Source organism: Schistocerca gregaria, chromosome 3, assembly GCF_023897955.1.
Source record: "Schistocerca gregaria isolate iqSchGreg1 chromosome 3, iqSchGreg1.2, whole genome shotgun sequence".
NCBI classification, from domain to species: domain Eukaryota; kingdom Metazoa; phylum Arthropoda; class Insecta; order Orthoptera; family Acrididae; genus Schistocerca; species Schistocerca gregaria.
This window is the reverse complement of record NC_064922.1, coordinates 898,091,350-898,115,232: the sequence shown is the minus strand read 5'-3', so window position 1 is coordinate 898,115,232 and position 23,883 is coordinate 898,091,350. Positions and strand designations below refer to the sequence as shown.

The following is a 23,883-nucleotide window of genomic DNA, read 5'->3' as shown; positions in this document are numbered from 1 at the left end:
TTGTTAGAGTTTTTATTTTTAAATGAAATGAGAATTTGGTTTTGCTGTTACGGATAAACACTATCTCAGAAAACTTATTTTTAAGGAAAAAGTTTATTAATTTTTTTTATTTTTTAAGTAAATGTAAAGTCGATTGTCGATATAGATAAATTTTTAAATGAGGTTAACAATAGCACTAAAATTTCGATTTATATTAGGAAATTTTTAAAATACTGTTCTCTTTACTCCAAAAACAGCATATGTATGCTACCGATATATTCATCAGTTGTAAGGTTGACTCATGTTATGGTCCAGACACATTTGACTTCTTAAAGTCAATAGCTACATCGTCTGTGCTGTATTCGACAATAAGTGTTTCCATTTAGCATCAGTGAACAAATACCAGTACTATAACCAGTGTATCTTGTTGGCTTCCTGTTAGGTCATTTACGAGAATGGCAGCCATATGTGTGTTTTTGAATTATTTCAGGGTTCTATCTAGCTGAGCTCCAGAAAATTTAGATTTTGTTTTTAACTCAGTGTAGAATTTTCGGAATAAAAGGGACATGTTACTTGTCATTGTTTTCAAAATTTCTGTCATTGTCAGATTTATGTCAAAACACTATTAGTTTTCTATGTAAAGTTACACAATCAGTGAGATTCGATGCTGTAGTTGTCATATATATCATAAAGCAATTTCCAAATTATAGGCTGGTTTGATCCCCAAATTCATTTTTATAAATGACAATGCATGACACAGAACAGCACAGTTGGACACTCCCTTAGAACAAAAGGATATTTGGTGAATGGATTTGCCTGCCAATTCCACTGACTTAAATTCCATCCAATACGTGATGGATGCATTGGAAAGCATCATGTCTACATGAATCAACGACCATCCAGCTGCATTGGTGGAGCCATGGAACGTCCTACCACAACAACTCCTTAGGAAGATTCTGGCTAGCATTGGGAGGGTGCATGGCTATCCACACTGATCACACACAAGCTGTCAAACCCTATGTTCCATCAATTTTAATATACAGAATACTATCATGAATCACAATGACTTCAGTGTAATTATCGTTTTGCATGTACATCTAAACATGTAATTCTTCCAGTTACCTTCTGTACTATGCTGTAGCAGTTCTTTCAATAAGTGGTCAAAGTTTCATTGAGCTATGTTACTTTGCAATGACCCAGCACACGAAAGTCGTTTTTGTCCATAAGTTTTGCACATTAGTTATATGGCACATTGAACATAATTTCAGTGCTCAAGGCTAAAATGTACTAACTTGCATGACCTCTCCAGCATTAGTGTTCTGTCATTCTTTTTTTGCTGCCTGAATAATGTATATGTGCACCTCCTTAGCCGAGTGGTCAGATATAAACGGCTGTCATGTGGAGGACCCAGTGTCTATTCCTGTTATTGCCAAAAAAATTTCGTTGGTAGGAGGACAGGTGCGTGATGCACTCAGCCTCATAGTGCGAACTGAGGAGCTTCGTGACTTAGAAGTAGCTGCCTAAAGACCTAAAAAGGCGACCAAATGCACAGAGAGCAGTGTGCTGGCCATATGCTTCTCCATACCACATCCGCATGTTATCACATGTCAGAGGATGATATGCCAACCAGTTGACATCACTCGACCTTCAGGACCTAGACGAGGAGCTCACATTTAAAAAAAATGTTTATACTACAATTTCAAAGAAATTTAAAGTGTCGCTATCATGTGATCCATATCAAAAGTCTGTATGTATGAGTTACCAAATTAAATTTCAGTTCATGGAGGTATGCCCCACCTTCACAGTTAAATAAAAAGCAGTTTTTTTGCCATATACGTTTCACATGTTTTATTCACGATCACGAAGCATCTTCCGTTTCCTATAATACATATTTGTTTATACATACACACATCATTGCATCACCCCAGTTCCCAGAACACCTGAAGACTGTGGATATTGCATCACAGACACAGTCTGTGTGACAGTTCAGTAATGTCACTAAACCAGCCCAAAGATGTAAATAACCATGCATGAGCAGTGCCTATCAGATGGATGGGATTCGACAGCCGATCAGTTCCAGTCATTCCACCAGGAAAGAGGTAAATGGCTCTGGTTGTCTGTGGTTCAAGTACGCCTATACGGTCCATACCGCCGGTCGATAGCATTCGCATTGTTACCTTGTGCCAGGAAATGCCCTCAACAACGGAGGTGTACAGGCATCTCGGAGTGAACCAAAGCAACGTTGTTTGGACATAGAGCAGATACAGAGAGACAGGAGCTGTCGACGACATGCCTCATGCAGGCCGCCCAAGGCCTACTACTGCAGTGGATGACCACTACCTACTTAGTATGGCTGGGACGAACATTGACAGCAACACCACCATGTTGAATAATGCTTTTCGTGCACCAACAGGACGTCATATTACGACTCAAACTGTGTGTAGTAGGTTTCATAATGTGCCGCTTCACTCCCGACATCCATGGCGACGCCCATCTTTGCAACCACGACACCATGCAGTGCGGTACAGATTGCCCAGAAACATGCCAAATGGATCCCTTAGAATTGGCATCACGTTCTCTTCACTGATGAGTGTCGCATATGTCTTCAACCAGACAATCGTCAGAGGCGTGTTTGGACTCAACTCGGTCAGACTGAAAGCCTTAGTCACACTCTCCAGCGAGTGCAGTAATGTTGAGGTTCCCTGCTGTTCTGGGGTGGCATAATTTGGGGCCGACGTACGCCGCTGGTCGTCATGGAAGGCGCTGTAACGGCTGCACGATATGTGAATGCCATCCTCCAACCAATAGTATAACCATATCAGCAGCATATTGGCGAGGCATTCATCTTCATGAACGACAATTCGCGTCCCCATCGAGAACATCTTGTGAATGACTTCCTTCAGGATACCAACATCGCTCGACTAGAGTGGCCAGCATGTTCTCCAGACATAAACCCTATCGAACATGACAGGGATAGATTGAAAAAGGCTTTTTATGGACGACGTGACGCACCAACCACTCTGACGGATCTACCCCCAATCGCCAGTGAGGAGTGGGACAATGTGGACTTTGATGAACTTGTAGATAGTATGCCACGACGATTATAGGCATTTATCAATGCAACTGGGTATTAGAGGTACCAGTGTATTAGAGTTACCAGTGTGTACAGCGATATGGACCAGCACTTATGAAGATCTCGCTGTATGCTGGAACAATATGCAATTCGTGGTTTTCATGAGCAGTAAATACGGCAGAAATGATGTTTATGTTGTTCTCTGTTTTAATTTTCTGTACAGGTTTGGAAACTCTCAGAACTGAGGTGATGTTGTTGTTGTTGTTGTTGTGGTCTTCAGTCCTGAGACTGGTTTGATGCAGCTCTCCATGCTACTCTGTCCTGTGCAAGCTTCTTCATCTCCCAGTATCTACTGCAACCTACATCCTTCTGAATCTGCTTAGTGTATTCATCTCTTGGTCTCCCTCTACGATTTTTACCCTCCACGCTGCCCTCCAATGCTAAATTTGTGATCCCTTGATGCCTCAGAACATGTCATACCATCCGACCCCTTCTTCTGGTCAAGTTGTGCCACAAACTTCTCTTCTCCCCAATCCTATTCAATACCTCCTCATTAGTTATGTGATCTACCCACCTAATCTTCAACATTCTTCTGTAGCACCACATTTCGAAAGCTTCTATTCTCTTCTTGTCCAAACTATTTATCGTCCATGTTTCACTTCCATACATGGCTACACTCCATACAAATACTTTCAGAAACGACTTCCTGATACATAAATCTATATTCGATGTTAACAAATTTCTCTTCTTCAGAAACGTTTTCTTTGCCATTGCCAGTATACTTTTTATATCCTCTCTACTTCGACCATCATCAGTTATTTTACTTCCCAAATAGCAAAACTCCTTTACTACTTTAAGTGTCTCATTTCCTAATCTAATTCCCTCAGCATCACCCGATTTAATTTGACTACATTCCATTATCCTCGTTTTGCTTTTGTTGTGTTCATCTTATATCCTCCTTTCAAAACACTTTCCATTCCGTTCAACTGCTCTTCCAAGTCCTTTGCTGTCTCTGACAGAATTACAATGTCATCGGCGAACCTCAAAGTTTTTAATTCTTCTCCATGAATTTTAATACCTACTCCGAATTTTTCTTTTGTTTCCTTTCCTGCTTGCTCAATATACAGATTGAATAACATCGGGGAGAGACTACACTCCCTTCCCAACAACTGCTTTCCTTTCATGTCCCTCGACTCTTATAACTACCATCTGATTTCTGTACAAGTTGTAAATAGCCTTACGCTCCCTGTATTTTACCCCTCCCACCTTCAGAATTTGAAAGAGAGTATTCCAGCTAACATTGTCAAAAGCTTTCTCTAAGTCTACAAATGCTAGAAACGTAGGTTTGCCCTTCCTTAATCTAGCTTCTAAGATAAGTCGTAGGGTCAGTATTGCCTCACGTGTTCCAACATTTCTACGGAATCCAAACTGATCCTCCCCGAGGTCCGCATCTACCAGTTTTTCCATTCGTCTGTAAAGAATTCGCATTAGTATTTTGCAGCTGTACTTATTAAACTGATAGTTCGGTAATTTTCACATCTGTCAACCCCTGCTTTCTTTGGGATTGGAGTTATTATATTCTTCTTGAAATCTGAAGGTATTTCGCCTGTCTCATACATCTTTCTCACCAAATGGTAGAGTTTTGTCATGACTGGCTCTGCCAAGCCCAGCAGTAGTTCCAATGGAATGTTGTCTAATCCGGGGGCCTTGTTTCGACTTAGGTCTTTCAGTGCTAACCGAGGTGATACAAAACGTTTTTTGAAGTGTGTATATAGTAAATGCATTATGTAGTAGTAGTTACAAATATGTTGTTATGTTATGTTTTCTCATGTCACTCTCTCCTTTTACAGATTAGAAACTACTTTTGCACCACGAATTTCGTGAAGTTAAATTACCATTTGGTGTTACTTAAGGTTTCCAATGATGTTGGTTCATGTGTGCCATTCTGGATATGAGTTTGCTTGATCTCCATACTCCAGATGACCGGTTTTCGGCGTTTACTTGACCACATTTATCACAGTACTTCATTTGGTGCATCTTTGATTGAGTACTTACAGTGTATAATGTTGCCAACTATCGCTGTGTGTTTATCTTTCGTCTTTTGTTTTTGTTTGTTATATGTATGTGTCGATCGATATTACTTCCTTCATTGCATACATTGTATGTGTGTGTATGTGTGTGTGTGTGTGTGTGTGTGTGTGTGTGTGTGAGAGAGAGAGAGAGAGAGAGAGAGAGAGAGAGAGAGAGAGAGAGAGAGAGAGAGGGATGCAGGAAAAGGAAGATTAATTAGTTATTTAGTGTGGTGATGTTGTATAGTTGTTTTGGGGTTAAAATGTTCTGCAAGTTATTGATATATGTTGATCTGATCATTTATTACTTTCGTTTCTCATTGCTCTTTATATAAGAAGGTTTTCCTGTAACATCAGGAGTGTTTTGTTGCAATGTTTTGCTCTAATAATTTCTATGCCTAGTTGTATGCTGTGGTCAGTAAACGCAGAATGGCTATATATAATTTTTTCTTTATACCTAGATTTGAAATTCCTGCCTCTCTTTCCCAGATACATTGATTCACATTCTTGTCATACTAATTGGTGTCTACCTGCACCTTCAAATTTTCCTATTTTGTCTGCTGTTGTTTTAAAATTTGACTGGAGAGTGTTTTTGTTCTGGAAGCAAAATGTAATCCTCATTTCTTTAATATATTTGCTATTCTTTATATTGACTTGTGTTTGTATGTATGTTAATGTGTACCCTTTCTTTATGTTAGTTGAGCCAGTAGTATTGCTCTTTGTGATTATGAGTGTGGTATAGTGTCTGTATTGTTTTTGTACATCCGCATTATTTGTGTTCTCTGCTGCTTCCATTTTTCTGTACTTGTGTTTTGATTTTGTTTTTGAGTCTTTGTAGTATATAGGATGAAACACCTAAAACTTATGCCACCAATATTATGGAAATGTTAAGTGCTGTTGATCTGTGATGTTCACAGAATGGATTGGTAGTCATAGGTTCATATTGGTAGCCAATAAACTGATTGTAATAATAATTAAGGAGAGTATTTTTTTGCTGACATGTACTATTTTCAATATAAAAATGCCTGTTGACATTAATAAACTAAAATTAGTATGAATTAGAATGTCATTGGTGTTTGTTGCAGGATTTGTTTACGAGATATCGTATTTTGAAAAGTTTCCACACTGACAATTGTTTGTGCTACTTAGTCTGTGTAGTTTCTAGGAACAGTGTTCCTACTCATATATTTGTTTACATTGTGCTTGCATCTTCCTTGTGTGCATTGCAATTTGCTAGTCAGTTAGTGCATGACAATAGAAGCAGTAGGTCGTGAGTGGACAATGGGATTTACTGATGCAGAAAAAACCAATATGCTCACTGTGTATGGAGAATGTAGGAAGAATGCATCTCGTATTATGTATGTGGCAAGGTATCCCAACAGACATCAACTATCTCGGGAGTTATTTATCAACCTCTTCAATGAGTTGTGTGAAAGTGGTGGTGTAACACCTAGACAATGTAACAGAAGGAAGCAAGTGTTGACAGAAGAGGAGAAAATATTAATTTCAGTTGCTGTTGCAGCTGATCCACAAGTTAGCTCCCAAGCAATTGTAGGTGGAAGAGGCATGAGTAAGGGAAGTATCCTCTGCATTCTCCATCGACATAGGTTCCATCCCTATCACAGCTCACTCCATCAAGAGCTGCATGAAAACGATTGTGAGAATCATGTTAATTTTTGTATATTAAGGCAAGATACTCCCAATATATCATGTATCTTGTTTAGTGATGAAGCCACATTTACCAATTATGGCCAGGTGAACTGCTGAAGTGGTCTGCTGACAATCCCTGTTGGCGTAATCAGATGGAACGTCAGAGTCCGTGGAGTGTAAACATGTGGTGTGAGATAATGAACCATCAACTCAGAGGTCCATTTTTCATAGGCAGAACACTGAACACGCACAAGTATCAGAGCCTTCCAACAGGCCATCTACCACAGGTGCTAGAAAACATTCCTCTGCAAACTAGGAGGAACCTGTGACATAAAAATGATGGCTGTCAACCCCATACTGTACGAAGTGCTGCAGCATATCTCCACGAATTGTTTCCAAATCGTTGGACTGGACGTAGAGGACTTTTAGCTTGCCCAACCCACTCCCTAGATCATACTTTTTTCTGTGGGGAAGGCTGCAAGACGCTCTCTACGAGGACATACCAACTACACCCTATGACATGCAACGACGTATTACACCACCCTGCCTGGACACCTCGCCTGAAACGTCAGCATGTGTGTAGCCAGTTCTATTTTCAGTCTACATGTGGGACATGGACACTATCTTTTCACTGGACCTTAAAACTCCCCAACTCTTAAATGTTCCATGTGTATTCTCTACACAACATAATCTTAAATCTCTGTCTGGCATTATATAGCGCCATTTCTATGCGAGAGATCCAGTTTGATGACGAAGGCCTAACTATTACAGACAAGAAAACTCCAGTAGTTCACTTCAGCCACAGAAAACTATTATCGATCAGTTCGGTCCCTTTAGTAGAAGGGGTCTCTTTCTGCTGATAATCAAAGGAAATTTGTTTAGATGACATTTGGCCTATGTTTAATGCGACCTGATTATATCTGTCACGTTCTTAAGAAAAAAAACAGCATTATCACAATGAGATCTATCGCAGAAACTTGGTGGGATGCAGTCCTTTACATTCCTCTGATCACGTTTAAGAGCCTTTCCCGCTGAGTGATGGGTCATGGAAGCTTCTTATATCATAAAGATTCCAAACTTAAAACTCTGAAACTCGATGCAATTGAAGTGTGTTGTGTGCAGATGTTCGTTGGAGCAATGTGATCAATTCTGATGGACGCCAGTTAAAAGCAGCTGAACTCCTGGTGAAAAATCAACATCAGTACATGAAGACAAATTTATCTGTCATAGGATTCAGCAGACTGATGGTAGTTTAATGACCCTCTTACGAGAAATGACCTGTTCACTAGATCCACATCACAAATGGAATAGCTTTACTCCTTGTAAGTGACAGTAGTGAACTTTATGAATTCCATAATACGTTGGACTGGATCACATTCGTTACATAGCTCTACTTGAAATTCCATTCAGGTACCAGATGAAAAGCCTCGATGTCTACTATTACAGCCTTAAGGAAAATAGTAGTATTAGTAGATCTGTACCAAGTTTGTGGGACTACTTTTTTCTTTATGAGGCACAATTTGCCCTGGTGTTTAATAATGGCCTTTAACATCAAAATACTTCATAAATAGGTTTTCCATTCTTTATTTTATGTAGAAAATTTTCAACCTTGTTCGAATGATGCCACTTCATTTTGTTTACAGTGTGTAAGTGAGAGTAATGTGAGATATCAAATTTGGTATTAGTTCATGTTCCAGAAGAAAATTATGGTATCGAACCCAGTATATATCAGTCCATCAAAAATTCGAATTGTGTAACAGAATTAACTTCAAAATTTTGGGACAATACATGATAATCACTGTTGAACAATGGAAGATGTAAAACAAACTTCTTTCTATCGACCTAGCTTATGCAACTAGAGTGTTAGCAAAGAAGACTGGTGTCTCTGGTTATACACTGATTTCAAGTATTTTTTTCTGAAACTGGCTGTTGAAATGCAACAGAACACATATACAGGTGATTTATGCTGCTACTATTTAAGATAGCCACAAGCTTCATTGAAATGGAAACAAAACTACTGAGTTCTTATAATGCCATTTGTCTCATTTTGAAAGGTAAATTGGAAGACATCTATTTTGACCTCTATTCTCTGTGAATCTCAATGAGCTGTGCCGACCATGCTTCAAATAATTAACCATTTAACTTATTAAAGTTTCATCTCATGTAGTCAGTTTCAACATATGTGTCGCCCAAGTAGGTAATGGTCCAAGAACTTTATTTCTGTTTAAGATTAAGACACTAATTATTTGTAAAAGAGACGCTAGTGCTTATATTAGTAAACCAAAATGATTATTGCAAATTATCTTCAACTTTTGTATATAAAAAAGTACAAAATGCTGAACTGTGACCTCAAAGCTCGTCAGCACTACGGTTCCCACGCGACCCTACACTGTTCCTCCCACGTTGCATTCTGGATCCTGTATTCAAGCCAGGAAAAGAAACAAATCGTGAACTTTATTTTTCAAATTTACATTTTGCATCATGGTGCTACAGCGTTGTTACAGATAGTTGTTGTTGTTGTTGTTGTTTTCAGTCCTGAGACTGGTTTGATGCACAAAAGTAAAATTCTCTGGTATCAGTGGCGAGGCAAATAAAACTTGCAGTGCGTTTTATCGACTAGTTTTCAGAAGTGCTGTCGAATAATTTCCGTTTCCTGTAACGACTGCAGTCCCAAAACTCATCAAAAAAATTCGATTAACCATAAAAACGACAAGGAATTCTTAGCAATAAAATAGCAGAAAATCTCGTACCCTCTCACGTGATACCCTGTGGAAATGAACAGGCATCAGCCTACTTAACTAAATTTAATAAATAATAAACTATGTGAAATACAACTTCAGTTATCTACATCACAACTGTTGGCCTGTTTTCCAGTGCAGCTTTTTTTATTACTACATTAGCGTATATTTCAGTTTTTTTTCAGATAAAGTAAGTTTCCACGTTTTATGTACAAAACTCTAAATCTATATAAGTCGCTTTATTGTCATAGCATGTTGCAAAAGGGACCGGACAGGTAATTAACAAAACAAATAAAATCGATAGCTCGCTTGTCCCATGAAATGTAGCAATTCCATAATATCTGATACACTTATTAAATTCGTCTTTTGGAGGTTTATAGGGCTTGTTAAAGTGTTTCGTGCAAATCTCAAAATGTCTACATTTAAGTCTTGTATAATAAAATAAAACAAAACGTATCTTTGCAATCTTGTTACGGTACTGACTCATACACAATAAAGTTACCAATTAAAACTTGTACTACTAGAGTGGAAACCTTCTAGGGCTACACTACCTTTGGCTAGTCTTGCTATAACAAGTTGTATAGAATGGATGCAAGGAAGGTCTCACGTGATGTAACTACAGCATATAGACAGAGGGAGGACAGAATTTGTAGCCCGATGGGGGAACAAAGAAAGGAAAAGGAAGAACGAGGAACGTAAGAACCTAAGAAAGAAGATTGGCACCCTTCCAAACCTCATCATGGGCACCCTTACTGGAAAGGAGGAGGGGGTCTTCATACCCTGCCGGCCACCTATTGGAGGTGTGGCAGAGAGTACTTCTGGTACCTCTAAACGAGCACCTCTACCTTGTAACATTCCCGTATGGGTCGTAGGAAGTATGATTCTCGTAAGCCTCTGCATCGATCTGATTTCTCGAATCTTCTCATCGGGCTCATTAAGCGAGATGTATGTGGGAGGAAGTAATAGCAAACATCTCCATGACGCACAACGTTTCTCTTGTAACGTCTAACAGTGAAGTCTGTTGAGCATCCCAGTAACGCTCTCGCGGCGACTAAATAATCCCGTTACAAAACGCGCCGCTATTCTTTGGATCTTCTCTATCTCTTTTGTCAGTCCTACCTGATAACTATCCCAGACTGATGAACAATACACATCTACATTACGATTCTTCCTGTAAAACTCAGTCTGGCATCTGATTTTCCTACTATTTGTTATATGTTTTCATTCTACTAGATATTTTACGATGGATATTGTTTCCATCAATTTCTCATCAATATCATAGTTGTACAGTAGTCGATTTCTTCTTCCATGTATAGACAGTATGTTACATTCATTTACGCCCACGATCAACTGCCGGAGCCTGCACCATTCGTCAATCCTCTGCTGGTCATTCTTCAATTTGAAACTGTTGTTGTGGGGGCGTCGATGGTCAAACCCGGGACTCAAGATGGCCCAACTGCAGTCGGGACTCACCGCGCCACTTTACGTAAGGAGACAGAGAAAGTTAAATAGCGTCAAGAGGCAGTGCAGAGTGATACTGCGGTATCCTGAAGCGTTTCTTTATTCGCTTAAGTTCCAGTACTACGATGGGTGCAGCACAGTGTCACCGTCCCGGCCGCACAGTTGTCCCGCGAGTCCATCCGGCTCAGCAGCTCCTGGTATGCCGACACCCCTGCACCATCATCAAGGCTACTCAGCTGAAACTCAGCCGCACTTTTCCCAGTCGCCACCCACCGAGCGTCACGTCCTGCGCCGCGTAGCTGCCGGCGATTCCAGAAACTGCTACAGTTTCTGGTCCTCGCCGCCGTCTGCCTCGTTTGGTCTGCTCTGTCTGACCATGGGACGAAGGTGGTTGTACGGGTCACCCGTGGCTCTTGGCCGCTGCTGCTCCCAGGACAAGACCAGACTCGAATCCGCACCATCCTGGACGCTGTGCCGCATCTTGCCGCTAGTGGTGCTTGCCAGGTGGCAACATCCGCTGCCGACTCTGGGCTGCCGCAGCGCACGCCTTGCCCGGACCCTGGTACGCCAGTTTGGAAGCGAACGTGGCCCATCCTGGATCTGCTGCAGACCGCTGCCACCGCCCTCCTTCAGGGAGTCTGTGCCATCTCCAAGTACCCGGCTGCCGTTCCATCCCGCCCCAGTGTTGTGTCCCCGGAGGTGGAATACAGCCCAAACAGTACATAGAAATAAAGAACAGGTTACACAGAATATTTACAACATCGCTGCCAGACTGGCCCCTATAAGCATAGACCAGCACAGGTCCGTCCCGACTCTCGACTGACATGGCACACGCTTGTCTCTAGTTAAAATTGCCCGTCTATTTATACTGCCTTTCCCATCGCTTCTGACGTAGTGTCAGAGAGGCAGAAACTATGGCAGGGGTAAATACCCATACGTCAGCCATTTAAACATCGCCCTCCTGGCTCTGGGCTAGTGTCCCGCCTCATACATCGCAATAGTTTCAAGCAACGCAGCAGTTTCCTGCCTCGTTGTTGCACCACTGAAAACACATCGTGTGTGCAATAACGCCAGGGCAGCTCTGCGCCATCTTTACTCCGTCTGGCCTACTAGCTGCCAACTATCACTACATTCTGCCAGTTGCCCCAGACTTCAAAAAAATGGCTCAAATGGCTCTGAGCGCTATGGGACTTAACATCTTAGGTCATCAGTCCCCTAGAACTTAGAACTACTTAAACCTAACTAACCTAAGGACATCACACACATCCATGCCCGAGGCAGGATTCGAACCTGCGACCGTAGCAGTCGCGCGGTTCGGGACTGCAGCGCTAGAACCGCATAACCACCGCGGCCGGCAGCCCCAGACTTCATCGCCCAGCAGCGCCTTTACTGAATTCTAACAACATTCCCCTTTTCTACGACTAAGAATAATACTAGCGCAGCACTGTTTTCTGGCGTTGCTGCTTTCTTATAGCCAACCACATCATCTGTGAACAGTCTTAAAAAGCTTATGACGCTTTCTATTTAATCGTTCATATACATTATAAAAAATAACGGGTATTTTCTCGGGTTACCATGGATATTACCTTCATAAGTGTCGATTTTGTTCCATTAAGAGTGATTTGTGCTCTGTCTCCAAGAAAGTCTTGAATCCAGTTGCAGAGCTGGTCAAAATTCGACGAGCTCGTATTTTATTCACTAGTGGAGCGGAGAATAGAGCTGTTTGCCAACCCTGTAGAATGATTACAATCAATTTCACCCCCAACAGGCCTCATAAAGTGATACCCACGCCCTACTATGGAATGCCGACAAGAAGTGTAGTGCAGTTGCCAAGCTTGATTTCCGAAGAGAAACGGAAGAAAAGAAAATTTCAGACTATGGTAACAAGATCCTCCAACAGATTATTGGAAGACTTCAAAGGTACTACTCCTTTCTGTAGACTTGGAGTGACTTATACTTAAAAGCTAAGTACAACTACCCTCCTGTAAGATATATTCGTACAGCCGATGCCATTCCTTTCCAACGAACCAATAAACAAAATAAGCACAATGGCTTTCCCTACAAAACTTATTGAAACTGTATTCACCTTCCCATAGAAAGAATACGAACGCTCCCCATATGTGGTCTGGAACGGAAAAAAATCCCCAATATAGATACTTCATATCATGATGTTCAAAGCCCCATAAACTTACAAAAATTTATATTCTTACTCTATAATCCGACGAAACACTTATTAGGTTTAAATCCCGTCCCACTCAGATATGGAAAGTGGGAAAAGTATTTTCCTGTTCGCTCTGTTATTTGATTAATTTAATGGTACAGTGGTTGAGTGACAGACAACGAATCCAAACGTCTGAGGTTCGATTCGTGGTAGTCGTAGGATTTTTACCTGTCTAATCGGTTCATTAGAATGATAAATGTCATTTCCACCATGTTTGGTATCCCCATTAAGCAGTATGTCCTCGTCTAAGTGGTTAGGTAAGTCATTTCAAAGGTCGGAGAAACGAAATTGGCAACCATTTACAACAGCGCTGTGCCCAGTAAAGAACTGTAGGGCTGGCGCCAACCTTCAGTTTGATGACAGAATTACCTTTCATCTGCACGCTACCTACAGGACTGACACGTAGGGTGTTGCAGAACATCTTTAGTTTGCCCCCTGCAAGTCGGCCTTCGACTTTAAGTAGTTCTCTCGTGCTTGGCTGCGGCTTTCATTATGTGTTCACCAGTTATAGTCGCTTGCTAGAAAGGAGGCGCGTGCGTGACACTTCGTGGTCAGCGTCTTTTCTATTACCCACAGCACTTGCTCTAGCCGTTTCCTACATTGGTAACTAGCGACGTCCGGATACATGCCACATTGGGAACCTCCGATCAAACTCTCGCAGGAAAAATTATATGCTGAGGAGACTATTGCTGTCCCTTGTTAACCCAATACTTGTTGCGTTTCCTTTACGGCACGAACAATGAACATTATAGTATGGCTGTGCTCCAGATTTACACCGGCATATGTATATATTTTTAATTACATTCATTTTATTATTTCTGCAATACTCAGTTACATGTCTGTGTTACATGCAACATATGAATGCGGATATGTACAACCGTCGGCTGTATAAAGGAATGACGACAGTGAAAATTTGTGCCGGACCAGGACTACAACCCGGATTTCCTGTTTTACGCGAACGTTCACCTTAGCCGCTTTGTTTTCTCTGTACGACTCACACTCAGTCACAAACTTTCACATATCGTCGCTGATGTGTTCTACTTTACTATTCCTCACTTCTATATCTTACACATAACTGTTTTCTTTTCCTACATGTTACGATCATGCGTTACATTATTCTGGACAGCAAATGGTTGTTTCATACTGGTAACACATGTTTCGTTGATCGCCCCTTGCAACAAACGACGTATCCCGCTAATTGATAAAGTCTATCAACTAAAATACGTTTAAATTATGCTTACGGAAAAAATTTGTTTACTTAGTGTATCGTTTGACATCTTGTTTTACTTTCTCTCCATTAAATTTAAGCGCAGTAGCTTTACGGTTGTTTGTCTACCATGTTCCACCACATTCTTCAAAGTTACCATGCAGACTTCAACATTTAATCCATTTAAATATGCACTTTTAGGTTTCCAGCTTCCACCCTAAGCAAAACGCTGATCAGCTATTCCCTACATGTTGTAACACACTATGTAATTCCTGTGCGATGGGAGGACATTTCATTTTATCTGAAAGTCGCTACCTGGTAACGGCAGATAAATACGATATTGAAGTATGCAGTGCATGCTTGTCCGGACCAACACTTCTAAACAATACAGGCACTGTAATATCGTATATGTTACATCAAGTTACCTCCTTTTGGTGACCTACAGGTGGAATACGTTGTCAACGATTAACATGGTCTCTAATCGCCCACTGTTTAATACACTATCTGATCAAAAGTATCCAGACACCCCCAAAATCATAGGTATTTCATATTAGGTGCATTGTGCTGCCACCTACTGCCAGGTACTCCATATCAACGACCTCAGTAGTCATTAGACATCGTGAGAGAGCAGAATGGGGCTCTCCGCGGAACTTAGAGACTTCGAATGTGGTCAAGTGATTGGATGTCACTTGTGTCATACGTCTGTACGCGACATATCCATACTCCTAAGCATCCATAGGTCCACCGTTTCCTATGCAATAGTGAAGTGGAAACGTGAAAGGACACCTACAGCACAACAGCGTACAGATTGATCTCGACTGTTGACTGACAGAGACCGCCGACAGTTTAAGAGGGTCCTAATGTGTAAAAGGTAGACATCTATCCAGATCATCACACAGGAATTCTAAGCTGCATCAGGATCCACTGCAAATACCACGACAGTTAGGCGGGAGGTGAGAAAACTTGGCTTTATGGTCGAGTTTCTGCTCATAAGTCACACCTCACCCTGGTAAATGCCAAAAGGTGCCTACCTTGGTGTATATAGCGTAAACATTGTAATATTGAACAGTGGAAAAACATTGTGGGGAGTGACGCATCCCGGTACACAATGTGGCAATCCGATGTCAGGGTGTGGGTATGGCGAATTCCCGGTGAACGTCATCTGCCAGCGTGTGCCACCAGTAAAATTTGGAGGCGATGGTGTTATGGTTCAAATGGCCCTGAGCACTATGGGACTTAACTTCTAAGGTCATCAGTCCCCTAGAACTAAGAACTACTTAAACCTAACTAACCTAAGGACATCACACGCATCCATGCCCGAGGCAGGATTCGAACGTGCGACTGTAGCGGTAGCGTGGTTCCAGACTGTAGCGCCTAGAACCGCTCGTCCACCACGCCGGCGATGGTGTTATGGTGTGGTTGTGTTTTTCATGGAGGGAGCTTGCGCTCCTTATTGTTTTGCGTGACACTATCACAGCACAGGCCTACATTGATGTTTTATGCAACTTCTCGCTTCCCACTGTTGAAGACCATTTCAGGGATGGCGATTGCATCTTTCAACACGATCGAGCACCTGTTCATATGCACTTCCTGTGGCGGAGTGGTTACACGACAATAACATCCCTGTAATGGACTGGCCTGCACAGAGTCCTGACATGAATCCTACAGAACAGCTCTGGGATGTTTTGGAACGCCGACTTCGTGACAGGCCTCACCTCTCCTCAATGCAGCACTCCGTGAAGACTAGGCTGTCATTCTCCAAGAAACCCTCCAGCACCTGATTGAACGTATGCCTGTGAGAGTGGAAGCTGTCATCAAGGCTAAGGGGGGCCAACACCGTATTGAATTTCAGCACAACCGATGGAGGACGCCACGAAATTTTAAGTCATTTTCTGATAGGTGCCCGGATACTTTTGATCACATAGTGTATTTATGCTTATAATTTCTATACTGTCTCTTAGCTCGTCCAGGTAGGGTTAGATTAAAAACATGAGTAAACACATGGAAAAACGCGCTAAAGCTCATTTCCACGCAGTAGCTTTTTAAGAAAAGGTAGCAGTTCCTTAAATGGAAATAAATGGTTAACTATGGACAGGAGCTTTTCAGAATGAGTTTTCAACTGAGAAACGTGCTATAAAAACAAAGTAAAGAAGGCAATTATAGCTGTGGAACATTTACTTGGTGAAACACACTACATGCCTCAAAGTTCATTTTCTGCTGTTGTTGACTCGCTGTTTTTCTTACAGATAGTGCCTCTGGCGACCTCCCGACCGCAGGCGGGTGCTTCAGTGATGGTGTCTGGGTGGGGGGCGACGGTGGAGGGGGGCAGCATGACCAACTTCCTGCGCGCCACCACTGTGCAGGTGGTCCCCCTGAACAAGTGCCGGAGCTGCTACTTCAGCGAGGCGCTGACGAGCAACATGGTGTGCGCCGCGGTGCCCTTTGGCGGCAAGGACGCGTGCCAGGGCGACAGCGGCGGCCCCCTCGTCTACGGCAAGAACCTTGTCGGAGTCGTATCCTTCGGCAAGGGTTGCGCGAGACCCTACTATCCGGGCGTCTATGCGGACGTGGTTTCGCTACGCAAGTGGATCACCCAAAAAGCCCGCATCAAGTAACTGTGCAATGCGATCCACATGGCAGTCGCTTTCGAGCACCAGGTGTCTTTCCATGTTACGAATACGGTCTTCAGTGTGTCCACTATAAACCTGTGGGTAGTTACGTGACTTGGAGCGGCATCGATGCATTCGACGTCTCGATAAGTGTCACATTGAACTAAAATTACTGTAGGCAAGGTGGTTTATACTCACACAACAAGTGAGGCGTACGCTACGGGTTCTGTGCTGTCGGGGCCTCGCATTCGCAACACTCACTTTGTCGGGGATGATTGGCTGTAACCTGTATCGAACCGAAAATTGCTGTTGAGGACTGTGTCCGCAAGATTCTGTAGCACTGGAAATAAATGAATATGGACCCAAAATTCTTTTGGAACGTTTGAAGAATATATTCGTCGTAGTTCTTCTTTAGTATCCCTCATTTTTATGTCTTACACATCGCCATAACTGTTTATTACATTTTTTCTACATTTTACAATCATGCGTCACACTATTGTAGACAGTGAATGGTTGCTTTATACTGGAACACACCTTTTGTTGATCACCCCTTGCAGGAAACGACGTATCCCGCTAACTGATAAAGTCTATCAACTAAAATTCGTATACATTACGCTTACTGAAAATTTACTTTTCTTGGTGTATCGTTTGATATCTTGTTTTACTTTCTTTCCTCGAAATTTAAGCTCAATAGCTTTACAGTAGGTTTCTCTACCATGTTCCACCACATTCTTGAAAGTCACCACGCAGACTTCAACATTTAATCCATTTAAATATGCACTTTCGTGTTTCCAGCTTCCACCCTAAGCAAAACGCTGATCATTATTCCATACATGTTGTATCACGACGTTTCACTGTATACTGTACTCCTATAGAGTGATTTTCGAAACATGTTTCTGTTCAGAAGACTAACTTCAGAAGTTCATAATATGATGCAGTTTGCTTTTAATGCATTCCTTAGTAACCGACTGTTAGTCTTACAACCTGTACAAGTCGTCCTTCCGAAAGGGAGCAAATGTCTGTTCTCTCTGCCAAGAATCCGAACGTTAATAAAACCCTGGAACTGCTGTTGTGTTACTCTTTCGTGCAGGGAAAACAATACTGAGAGAAACCTGTTCATGCAGTCAGTTTCAGCATATACGCAGCCTAAGTAAGTAGTGGCCCATTCACTTTATTTCAGTTTTAACATACAGACACTAATTATTTGTAAAAGGAAAGCTAGTCCTTATATTACTAAAATAAATTTTTACTGCACGTTATCTTCAAACTGTATATATAAAAAAGTACATATTGCTGAATTGTGGCCTCAAAGCTCATCAGCACTACGGTTCCTACGCGACCTTACAACTTTCCTTTCACCCTGCATTCTGGATCCTATACACAAGCCAGAAAAAAGAAACACATCGTAAACTTTGTTTTTCAAATTAATAATTTGTGCCTCGACGCTACAGCTTTGTTATAGGTGGACAGAAGTAAATTTGCTGCAATCGGTGGTGACGCAAATAAATCTTGCACATTCGCTGAGTACGTGCATCATTTCCAGCCTTGAACATACTAGTACGTTTTATCGATTTGTGTTGGGAAGTGCTGTCGGATAATTATCGTTTCTTGTACCAACTGTAACCACAAAACTGTAATCGAAAATTCGATTAACAATGAAAACTACATGGATTGCAACGATCTCCATCCTGATTTGTATGCAACCAGAGCCAAATCTTACTCCAGTGACGAAAGCCAGAGTGCTCCGTTTGAAAGGCAGTTCTTATATGTGTAGTGTTAACTCAAGCAGGAATGTGCCAAAGTTCGGTCAATGTGTGTGTTTCGAATAAGCTACACATCTGCATTTTAGGAATCGTCGAAGTCCCAATTAGATGGAACCTTCTTAAATCTTAGTTCAATGCCAGTGGCAACTAAATCAGTATTCCAATAACTTGGCGTTACAGTCGGAATTTATTAAATGTTGACTACACATCAGACAAGTGATTAGCCATTACGTGAGGCTGATATCCAGTCCAGCCTATGATATTCAGCCAACTGAACAACAAAATATTTGGAAAAGATTTAGCCCGTGTTGATATTAATGCAGTATATTATGTTCGAGTCGTTGATATTCCTTGGAGGTGCATGCATGTTATACTTCCCATGACCCCAAGCACAGTGCTATGAATCTCATCACCACATGAAACCCTTATGGAGAGCCTCTAACAAATAAATAGAAGAGCCACAACAGAACGTCCTCCGTAATAAATTTTCACATAATGAGGATAGTCTAGCCCTCGAAATGACCTTCCTACACAAGTTTACCTAAACGCAAAAACATGTTCGCTTGTTCATTTATAAAGCAAGCTCTTCCGATTAATCACATGGTTTTTACTCAAATTCTTATCATATAAATTTAAGAAATAATAAATTAATGTGAAAACTACTTTATTTATTTGCATTACAACTGTTGGACTGCGTCCAGTATATCTTTCGTTTTTTCCTTATGACCATTTTGCGCTAGCGTATATTACAGTTTTTGTCAGGTCAATAGAAGCCTGTATGTTTTAAACACACATTATAAAGATACATGAGTTTTTTCTACCATTACATGTTCAAAAAGGGACCTGTTACATAAATAGGGAAACAAACGAATACATATAGTTCGTATGTCCCATAAATTGTAGCAATTCCATCTAACATTAGGTAACATGCCTGTAGAATTCGTTTTTGAGAGATTTATAAGCATTCCAGTATCAGTGGGCCAGATATTGCGGCCACAGAATAAGGCATCTATAGAGGAGAGACCAAGGAAAGGTTTATGCTTCCTTCAGTCTTCTTGCTAACCACAGTAAAAATAGCTTTATAGTTCCTGCTGCAAACATTTTGCACAGTAAGCTATATCTTAGAAATTCCCTACGCTATGAAAAGAGGTGCAAAACCTTCAACACTAAGAATTATCCATTTTCCCAGAAATGTTACTTCAATCCACACTTAAACAACAATCTACTAGTCACCACTCGAATAAAACAAACTTCCAGAAAAAATTGAAATAAAATCTATGATTCACTACCCAACCTAATATTGCATGTCGAGTTTCCTTATGAGTAGCAACATTCATGCACATATTACCACCCCTTTGTCAGGGCACCCACTAATAAAATACTTCCTTACTACTATGCAGTAGTTGTGGCAACTTTATACATTATCCCTCCACAATGACGAATTATTCTTTGTTACCTTATACAGAATAATATTTAAATAAGTATAACTCTTTTATTTATCATTATAACCATAACCCTTTCCCCAAGAGCCCAGTAAGTTGTGAGAAGTTTTGGAACACACCTCTTACACCAATAATTTTGAAGAACGTAAATTCTATTGCTTATTATTCCATAATTTACTTAAGATTGGTCTCAAATCATTAGTGTTGTACATGCTTTCATCTTTCTCCATCTCTGATTTAGTTGGTACAACTGTTTTGAGTATGGAATTCCAGTTACTAGTAATGGTTCTTCATTGCATGGATAGAATGTGCTTATGGCAGTCTCTCTTTTAACGCTTTTCTCGTGATTTTTAACTAAACTTGATCTTTCATCTTGTACTGTTCTGGGTGACCTACACTCACCTCTTCTTCCTTTTCTCTGCCTCCCTTGTTAGCAAATCAGTAATATAATTGTATGATACTGGTTAACTATCATCATTCACTTGCAGCCAGCCATTCAGCCTACCTCAGAATTTGTTCTGCTTGTACTCAACCTCCTAAAATTTCAATGCAGAGACTTTCATGATGTAGTTTGGTAGCCTATTCAATACCATTTCAAATTCTACCACTAGCTCTGTCTGCCTTAAATGTCTGTCCACACAATAAATTTAGCATAACCTGGGTGCCTCACATATGACTCTTGCAGTGAGTTTGTTTTGAGGACAATACCTACAACTTAAAACTATGACTTATGTTTTTCCATGCTAGAAACTGTTTGAACTACTTGGTCATAAACTGTCTTGCATTGTTGGACAATAGATTATTAGGTTTACAAACATTTTAAAACCATGATTTTTTATTTTAGCTAGTGCAGTATTGGTAATTCTCTTTTTAGTTGATATTGTTTAATCAATTAGATGAGCATTCCATCAAAACAATGATTTATCCAATTCCTCCACAACTTGTGGGTTTCTGACCACAGAAGACCACTGATGTTAATTCCTGTAGTTTACTCAGAATGATGACATACTGCATTGTGCATACTGCAACAATGTGCTCTTTAACTTTTGACAAGTAATGCAAAATTCCAGTAACATTTCTTTCCTTGGTGACTCATGATCCTGAAGTAATAATACTCATTCATATGTATGATATACACTCCTGGAAATGGAAAAAAGAACACATTGACACCGGTGTGTCAGACCCACCATACTTGCTCCGGACACTGCGAGAGGGCTGTACAAGCAATGATCACACGCACGGCACAGCAGACACACCAGGTACCGCGGTGTTGGCCGTCGAATGGCGCTAGCTGCGCAGCATTTGTGCACCGCCGCCGTCAGTGTCAGCCAGTTTGGCGTGGCATACGGAACTCCATCGCAGTCTTTAACGCTGGTAGCATGCCGCGACAGCGTGGACGTGAACCGTATGTGCAGTTGACGGACTTTGAGCGAGGGCGTATAGTGGGCATGCGGGAGGCCGGGTGGACATACCGCCGAATTGCTCAACACGTGGGGCGTGAGGTCTCCACAGTACATCGATGTTGTCGCCAGTGGTCGGCGGAAGGTGCACGTGCCCGTCGACCTGGGACCGGACCGCAGCGACGCACGGATGCACGCCAAGACCGTAGGATCCTACGCAGTGCCGTAGGGGACCGCACCGCCACTTTCCAGCAAATTAGGGACACTGTTGCTCCTGAGGTATCGGCGAGGACCATTCGCAACCGTCTCCATGAAGCTGGGCTACGGTCCCGCTCACCGTTAGGCCGTCTTCCGCTCACGCCCCAACATCGTGCAGCCCGCCTCCAGTGGTGTCGCGACAGGCGTGAATGGAGGGACGAATGGAGACGTGTCGTCTTCAGCGATGAGAGTCGCTTCTGCCTTGGTGCCAATGATGGTCGTATGCGTGTTTGGCGCCGTGCAGGTGAGCGCCACAATCATGACTCCATACGACCGAGGCACACAGGGCCAACACCCGGCATCATGGTGTGGGGAGCGATCTCCTACACTGGCCGTACACCTCTGGTGATCGTCGAGGGGACACTGAATAGTGCACGGTACATCCAAACCGTCATCGAACCCATCGTTCTACCATTCCTAGACCGGCAAGGGAACTTGCTGTTCCAACAGGACAATGCACGTCCGCATGTATCCCGTGCCACCCAACGTGCTCTAGAAGGTGTAAGTCAACTACCCTGGCCAGCAAGATCTCCGGATCTGTCCCTCATTGAGCATGTTTGGGACTGGATGAAGCGTCGTCTCACGCGGTCTGCACGTCCAGCACGAACGCTGGTCCAACTGAGGCGCCAGGTGGAAATGGCATGGCAAGCCGTTCCACAGGACTACATCCAGCATCTCTACGATCGTCTCCATGGGAGAATAGCAGCCTGCATTGCTGCGAAACGTGGATATACACTGTACTAGTGCCGACATTGTGCATGCTCTGTTGCCTGTGTCTATGTGCCTGTGGTTCTGTCAGTGTGATCATGTGATGTATCTGACCCCAGGAATGTGTCAATAAAGTTTCCCCTTCCTGGGACAATGAATTCACGGTGTTCTTATTTCAATTTCCAGGAGTGTATTTCTTGATGTAAATTTGCAACACTTATTTGTACTTACCAAGTTACTAATTTTATGCCATCTTGGGGTATACATAGTAAGCATTTCTCATTATAATTATTGCTGTGAAATAAAGTCCCTTGTACAGTTTCCACTAGTCACTGGTGATCATATTGTCTTGTTGTCCGTTATTAATATAAATGCTCCCTGCATTGTTACAGAAAGCTGTTGCATCTTTTTCACGTCTATAAACATTTTAAAAAAGGAATTTCAAAGTTTTCTCTTTCTTTTACATCTCAGTTTGACATTATGCCATACAGGTAGCCTAGATAGACAGTCTGGTACAGTACTGCTACTGTACACTGTGTAGTAGGAACAACTCCATCTCTATTTAAAATCGAACTAGTGATGGGGAGGGATCTCAAGGCATGCCATCACACCCATGCTGCCCACGGTACCTCACCCACACTTACATTCTGCTTAGAAACTGAACAATAAAGAGATGCACATACATCTTCCTACCAGTGCATACTTGGGTGGTGACTCCAAAGCCAAAAAACGATGTTCAAGTACTACACCTGTAAAATTCACAACAAAAATTTGTGGATTATCATTGGCAGTCATAAAAAAAGCCACCACTGAGCTGTCAAACATGCAAACTTACATGTACCAGGCATACAGCAGCAACAGTTGAGAATGAGACATGCTTCTACTAATTTAGAAGTCCAATCATAGTGTGAAAAACATGGCAGATATATATGACAGGGAAGTATGATTTTTTATGAGAATAATGGTCAATACTCTTCTTGTAAAACACATCTGAAGATAAAAACTGAACTGTTATCTCCAGCAGAGTGCAGCACCAACTGATGGTAGATGACTAAATTCCGACACAGCACAGGCTTTACCACCATCTAGTGGAAGGAATATGAAGGCTATACCTCAGGAGTGAAAGCAGATGTGGCCTGCAGCTTTTTCTTATGCTGCAATAATATCCAACATCCTGTATGAATTGTAAATGTAGCCAGCTGACATATACAGCAAATCACTGTATTTTCATGTCATAGATTGAGTTCTCCATAGTGACCCATTTTACAAAGAACACATCACACAGTCGAAAAATAAAGGTATCAT

At 41.7% G+C, this 23,883-nt stretch overlaps 1 protein-coding gene across 3 annotated transcripts in view; it reads left to right on the top strand.

Annotated features, from left to right (window-relative positions):
* The window catches only part of LOC126355893 (trypsin alpha-3-like), a 1,162,507-nt gene extending 1,145,085 nt beyond the window's left edge, over positions 1 to 17,422 (top strand). Inside the window, exon 3 of one of the 3 annotated variants that reach the window (XM_050006398.1) lies at positions 16,645 to 17,422. In XM_050006398.1, coding sequence (XP_049862355.1) covers positions 16,645 to 17,174 — 530 coding nt within the window. In that variant the 3' untranslated portion in view covers positions 17,175 to 17,422. The remainder of the gene's footprint in view (positions 1 to 16,644) is intronic. The other 2 variants (XM_050006399.1, XM_050006400.1) reach the window with 2 other exon arrangements.
* Positions 17,423 to 23,883: the final 6,461 nt, after the last annotated feature.